The sequence below is a fragment of the Bactrocera oleae genome, chromosome 4, assembly GCF_042242935.1.
Source record: "Bactrocera oleae isolate idBacOlea1 chromosome 4, idBacOlea1, whole genome shotgun sequence".
Taxonomy (NCBI): Eukaryota; Metazoa; Arthropoda; class Insecta; order Diptera; family Tephritidae; genus Bactrocera; species Bactrocera oleae.
In genome coordinates, this window is record NC_091538.1 from 11,479,164 (window position 1) to 11,485,582 (window position 6,419).

General features: G+C 32.4%; 1 protein-coding gene across 1 annotated transcript; it reads right to left on the minus strand.

Moving 5' to 3' along the window:
- Nucleotides 1-4,272: 4,272 nt before the first annotated feature.
- Nucleotides 4,273-5,852, minus strand: LOC106622690 (serine protease grass-like). Its single transcript, XM_014241946.3, has 4 exons — nt 5,695-5,852; nt 4,943-5,133; nt 4,724-4,834; nt 4,273-4,663 (listed from the first exon to the last, which is right to left on the minus strand). The coding sequence occupies exons 1-4, from the start codon at nt 5,850-5,852 to the stop codon at nt 4,335-4,337; spliced, it is 789 nt and encodes a 262-aa protein (XP_014097421.2). The 3' UTR covers nt 4,273-4,334.
- Nucleotides 5,853-6,419: the final 567 nt, after the last annotated feature.

Consider the following 6,419-nt stretch of genomic DNA (forward strand, 5'->3'; position numbering starts at 1 on the left):
TTTATATAAATACTCAAGCTTTGGTCTGGTGCAACGTACAGTTCTCCGTAGAGATAAGCTATATTTGCAAATATTTCAAGCTCTCACTGGGTAGACATACTAACAATGATAAGCCATTATTTCCAAGAATTTTCCAATATAAAATGTTCTGAATAAATTTGGTTTATAAATAAAACTCAGTGAAAATTTATTGAAGATTTTGATTACTTTCAACATTTGATGGTTATAGACTCGGGAAGGAGTATGTGAGCTCGAATTAAAGTTGCGAAATAATTCGTTTGATCGATTCGCCAGCTGACAACATCAAGCCAAAAATGTGTATGTTGCATGAGAAGTTCTCTCAGCTTAAAATAACCAACAAGCGTTTGAAAGAGCCTTAATAATCAGCTAGTTGAGTAAAATGAGTGTAATGTAATGTAACAATTTAGCACTGTTTGGAGCGGTAAATAAAATGAGCGCGATTACAAGTGTTTGGTAATGTTGAGAAGCTCATAATATTCGCTAGAAAATTTTTACAGTAACTGCTAACAATTGTTTTGAAGATGAGTAATTTAAGATTAGTTATAATGGCGTAAAGTAAAGTTAGACATGCTAGACAACCTGAAAAGGATAACTCATTTTTTTGAGCGGCAGCTCTAGAGCTATATTCATATTTTTTGTAGTTTTGCAGTTTAACTTAACCTACAAATAACATTTATACATAATAAATTTCACAAATGTCAAAACATTAGTTCATAAGAGCTAACATTTCTATTCATGGAATTTTTGAAATTTTATAGAAACGAAATAAAATATATTTCGTATTTTAATGATTTTTGTTCATGCTGCTGAAACAAAAAAAAAAACACAACTTAAGAAGTGTTACTCGGTAGCATTATTGCATTATTTTACTTAATATATAAAGTAAGTGCTCATAAATTAAAAGAGCACTGTGCACAATAAATAAAAAAACTAATTTGCGACCAAAATTTTTTAAAATCTGTCGAGTAGTTTGCGAGTTATGAAATTTTGGAGGACATTTGGAGTGATGCTTGAATATTTTGTTGCTATGTGAAAAATGATAAATAATGAAAAGCCACAAGCTAGAAATGAACTATATATTTTACGATATTGAAACCGCATTTCAAAAATAATGCTACTTTAATTGGAATGTATTAAAAATTGCAATTGCCGAAGTTGACCAACTTACTTACTCAGAAGAAGTTATCAGCATTTTTATTTCGCGTTCATATCTATATTATATTTTTTTTCACAAATACGAAGAACATGGTTTTTTTTTTTAACTTAACAAAACTACGAATCCTATGGAAAAAGTTAAATGGTGAAGTTTTAGGCAATAAATAAAGCAACAACTTTCGATTGGATACTTATTGGTTATTTTGTTACTTTGTTTAGGTTATGTGAACCTCAAAATTTATTTTAAAATTCAAATTACTACGCTTTTAGGTTTTTATGTTTAACTATTACGAAAACTATTTTTCTTTCATGAAATTTACAGTGAAGTAACCTTTGTGTGTCCCAACCAATCTGTAATTTTTGCTAATCAATATATTTATTTTTCCATCCTATCTTGACCTACAATTAAGGGCAGAACCTCTATTTTCAATCGAAAAAGCTCACTTCAAAATAACTTTTTCAAATTCGAAAAGGAAAGTACAACAAAAACTTTGAAGATTATTCCAATATCAAACCTGAGTTCTCCTACAAACGATACCTCTCATTCTCTTTTGAACTATAAAAGTTATATATTTAATAAGATTTCGGACTCCGCCAGTGCTCCGAACTATCCTCAGGACCGAAGACAGTTAAGCGAAAAATTAAGTGCTATAACTAAGCGGAAATTAAACTATAGAACTGAAACTCTTCTCAGAAGAGCATTGAGAAGAGAGGCATCATAGGTAGTGGACGTAGGGAGCTACCCTTTATAGATTTAAAGTACAGATCTCAGAAACTACTAAAGGTTTATTAAACAAAATTAGTGTGAAAACGGGTGAATTCTGCTAATAACCAAGTCCACACCTTATATAAAGGTTATGTTGAAAACTACTAAACGATAACTTACTGGAGAAAAACGTCAGAAGCATTAAATTTGGCTGCTAAGTTGGCTTAAAAGGGTTGCTTGAGAATCGGTATAAAAGTTGAATAGTGGGTGCGGCTACGACAACTTTTAGGCGAAATCTAATACCTCAGTAACTAATAGAACCAATGAAGATATCAGAATAAACTTTGCAAAAACAGTGGCTCTAATATTTTCTATGATCTAAACATTCGTCTAAATCGTTTCTTAAAGATTTTAGATGGCTTGATGAAATTCATATGTTGAATATTATGATAATAATGTGAACTTGTGCCATGAATGGATGAAATCGGTTCAAAACTTCAGCTAACCACATATAAGGATTTTTCAATCTTCCGGTTGACTATATACCGATATACGTCATATACTTTCCAGTTTCTTTTCCAGTTGACTTTATACTGATATTATGGTCAATGTGTGTGATATTTCTATGAAATTCAGTACACATGTTTTCTTTACCATAAAGTGACTAACCGCTGAATCGGTCTAAGCTTGGTCTAACCCCATACCTATAATATAATTATTTTTGCCTCTCTGATTGACTTTTCCTCCATATACTTACTTAATAACCCAACGATTACCCTCCTCCCGCCCAACCGACGCGAGGGGCGCAATCCGCATACGTGCGGAATTAGCCGAGTCAGAAAAGGCACGAGAGTTTTTTAAGTGTTGAGACCTAAAACTGCTCAGCTACAGAAACAATAATTTCAACAGCTAAGATCTAAAGTTACAATATAATAAATTGTTACATTTTCATTTATTAAGAGAAAACAATAAAGTCTTTTTAATTTTGAAAAGTGAGTCAGATAAGTCAAATGTGCTGGAATGAGAATTAAAATCATGACATATACGGCGGAATGGCTCGTTTAGTTCAAAATTTGATCTACAGGATTTTAGCAGTATAGGTCTAAACTGCCTCGAAAGGCGAACCGGGATATTAAATTTAATTTCAGACAGGAGAAAAAAACTGCAAACAGTTCCATTCAAAAGTTTCACTAAGAATGTTATGCCAAGCATTTCCTTACGACTAGAAAGTGTAGGTAGATTAATAAGTTTTAGACGACTAGTGTATGGAGGTAGACATACCCTAGCATCCCATCGGAAATGCGCTAAGGCGAAAAGTAAAAATTGTTTTTGAACCGACTCTAACTTGTCAGAATGGATTATGTAGCTAGGGTTCCATACCACAGAGCCATATTCCAATATAGGTCTAACCAAAGTTGTATAAAGTGTTTTAGTAATATACGGATCTCTAAATTCTTTAGACCAACGTTTAACAAAACTGAGGACAGCTTTTGCTTTCAAGACCATGGTATCAATATGAAGACTGAAATTAAGCTTAGGGTCCATATTAACTCCCAAATCAACTTAGTTTAAAACTTGCTCTAGAATATGGTGTTTTATTACATAAGAAGAGGGGTGCACAGATCTACGGGAAAAGCACATCGTCTTACATTTATTGAGATTCAATGGCAAATCATTTCTATCACACCATGCAACCAAATTGTTTAAGTCTGTTTGCAACAGACACCTTTCCTCAGTTGAAGTGTATGATTTAAAAAGCTTTACATCGTCAGCGTATAATAAAATTTTTGAGAATTCTATTACTGAAGAGATATCGTTAATAAACAACAAGAACAGAATCGGGCCAAGATGACTACCTTGCGGAACACCAGTAGAAACATTAATTGTATCTGAAGGTGTATCCTCAAATATCACTCGTTGTGTTCTATTATAAAGATAGGAAGATACCCATTGAAGGAATCTTGGCTGAAAGCCCAGCAGATCAAGTTTATGTATGAGAATCGAGATATTTACTTTATCGAAAGCTTTGCTAAAGTCTGTGTATATAACATCCGTATGCTTATGTTCCCTAAAACAGCGACTTAGGTATTATATCTGGTAACATTCTATTCTTCAGTAAAAAAAATTTTGGTCATCGGTACGTAACTATCCACGACACTCATATTTTGAGTTGGTTAAATTTATATAAATAGCTCGAAAACTAAGTTATCCTACTCATAAGTTAAGCTAGATACCAAAAATATTTAAGTGTGATCTATTCACAATTTCGTCCAATAACAAATTTTGATTTTTTTTCCAAATTTTTTTATTACGAAATTCCGCCAACTCCTGAAAATATGCCACAGTTGTGATCTTTGAAAATTGCGCGACTATTAAAAATTCGTCTACAACTTGTTCTTAAATAAATTATAGTAAAATGGAGGTTTTTTTCAAATACTTTATTAAGCCGAGATCATCTTAAAATAGTATTCGTTATCCAAGGCATAGCATCGGTGACATTTTCGTATGGATATGGTATTGAAGTTAACCTGCCACATTCTTTACTACCAAGGGAAACCAAACCAATTTGTGTATAACGTTTTTGCCAGAATTCGACATTCAAGTAACTGGTTGCCCAAAATATGGGGCTACCAGAATCGCCCTGACAAGAAACCGTACGATTTGCACCAGATTTAACACAAATCTTCGATATGCCTATATTATATTTTGAGTATAATTTTTGGCAAATATCCAAAGCTTCGAGTTTGACATGACCTTTCTGTAGAATATCAGATCCGCGCACTATATATGTATATGTGAGTATTTTATATAATAATATTTGCGCTCAGTTTTAAAGCTTACCATCATTAGTTTCTGTTAGTCCCCAACCAGCTAACACTAAATCATCTGTTGGCAACATAGCGTAATCACTTCGTGATGTGAGCAACCAAATAGGTTTGATATGATGGTGAACTTAAGGAAAAAATTATATTAAAATGTTTAATATTAATAACATATAATCACGAATAGTTTATATTAAATCAATATATAAATGTATTAATGAGAAAATTGTGTATCTACCTTGAAAATCTATATCTCTATCAAGTTTTATCAAAGCAACATCTTTATATTTGCTCACGGTATCGTAGTCGGGATGTATAAGCGGTTTCTGCATTGGATCTATACCAAAGTCTATATATGTTTGACATAAATTGATTGACAAACAATCTTCTTCGGTTGACAGGTCATGTTCGCCTAAGCGCACAAATTGTCTGCAAATTTAGCGAAGAAAATAATATATTGTAGTAGTACATTACCAGCGATGAAAAATAATTTTGAATATGAAGTCTACTCATTGGATATAAGGAAATCCTATACATATTGGTGGTATTGACTAATATTTAGAGGAAAAAAGTCAGCCATTGATTCGGAAATCCTCGTATTCAGTATAAGAGGGCTTAATTTGTTATATTCTGATTGGAAACATTTTTAGAGCAGAGTTGCTACAACTAGATATCAAGATATCTTAACGAAATCTGGTACAAACTATTGTCTAAGATAACGCTACAATTTGCGAACAAATGAAACAGATCATATCACTATAGCATACGACTGCCATACGAACTGACTTATCAAAATTAAGATAAAGAACTTTTGTATGCTATACGCAATGAATCTGCGAAGGCTGATATAGCTTCTGTGCAGTCGAAGTTAATGTTTTTACTTGTTTTCCTTTCATTATAATATCCCATATATTATTTCGTTGATTACTTTTCATCACTCCTTTGAAAAACTGAATTCATTTTGTTCCATGCACAATGTTGGATACTTACAATTCGCTCCGAATGCAGTGAGCCGCTGTCAAAACAAAGCGATTTGTTATTACAGAACCGCCACACATTGTGTTCTTCTGCGAATTGAGTAGTAATGCCATCCACGGAAATTCACCTAGCATAGCATTTATGCCATTGGCCACTCGAGCATCCCACATTTAAAAATTAATAAATAAAATAAATTTAAAAAAAAAAATTATTTTTTTTATTTTTTGCGTTTATTTAACTCACCAGCATTGGTCAAATTAAAACCACAATAAAAAAGAAGAATTATAGCCAATATGTAAAGGTGAAGGCCCGTCATTATAACAACCGCACAAGCTGATTACTCTTCGAAAACTGTTTGGAGTTCTGCAAATCGAAAGTTTTATAAAAAAAAACGCAAGCTTTGGTCTGGGTGCGTGCAGTTTTAGTATTCTCAAATATTTCAATGATAAACCATTATTTCCAAGAATTGGCTAATATAAATTCTTGAAATACTATTTCTGTAAAACTGTTTTGCATAAATTTGTTTTATAAATACAATTGAATGAATATTTATTTGTGTTTTTGGTTATTTTAAGCATTTGACGGAGATCGCTAAATCGACTCAGCTCGTCACGCTGTTCATTTATATACAAGTATACTCGTATATATTTTTTACGGTATCCGACGGTTCCTTCTGGAACTTCTTCTGGTTGTTACCGAATTTTTTCCGGTTTTCAAATTTCAAGAAAATGTAAACT

Excerpts from the sequence above, each read along its gene's own strand:
- LOC106622690 (XM_014241946.3), bottom strand. The coding sequence starts at position 5,852 with ATGTGGGATGCTCGAGTGGCCAATGGCATAAATGCTATGCTAGGTGAA. Across the intron at positions 5,134-5,694 it reads CACTGCATTCGGAGCGAATT|ACAATTTGTGCGCTTAGGCG; the intron begins GTAAGTATCCAA and ends CTAAATTTGCAG. Across the intron at positions 4,664-4,723 it reads ACTAACAGAAACTAATGATG|TGCGCGGATCTGATATTCTA; the intron begins GTAAGCTTTAAA and ends ATACATATATAG.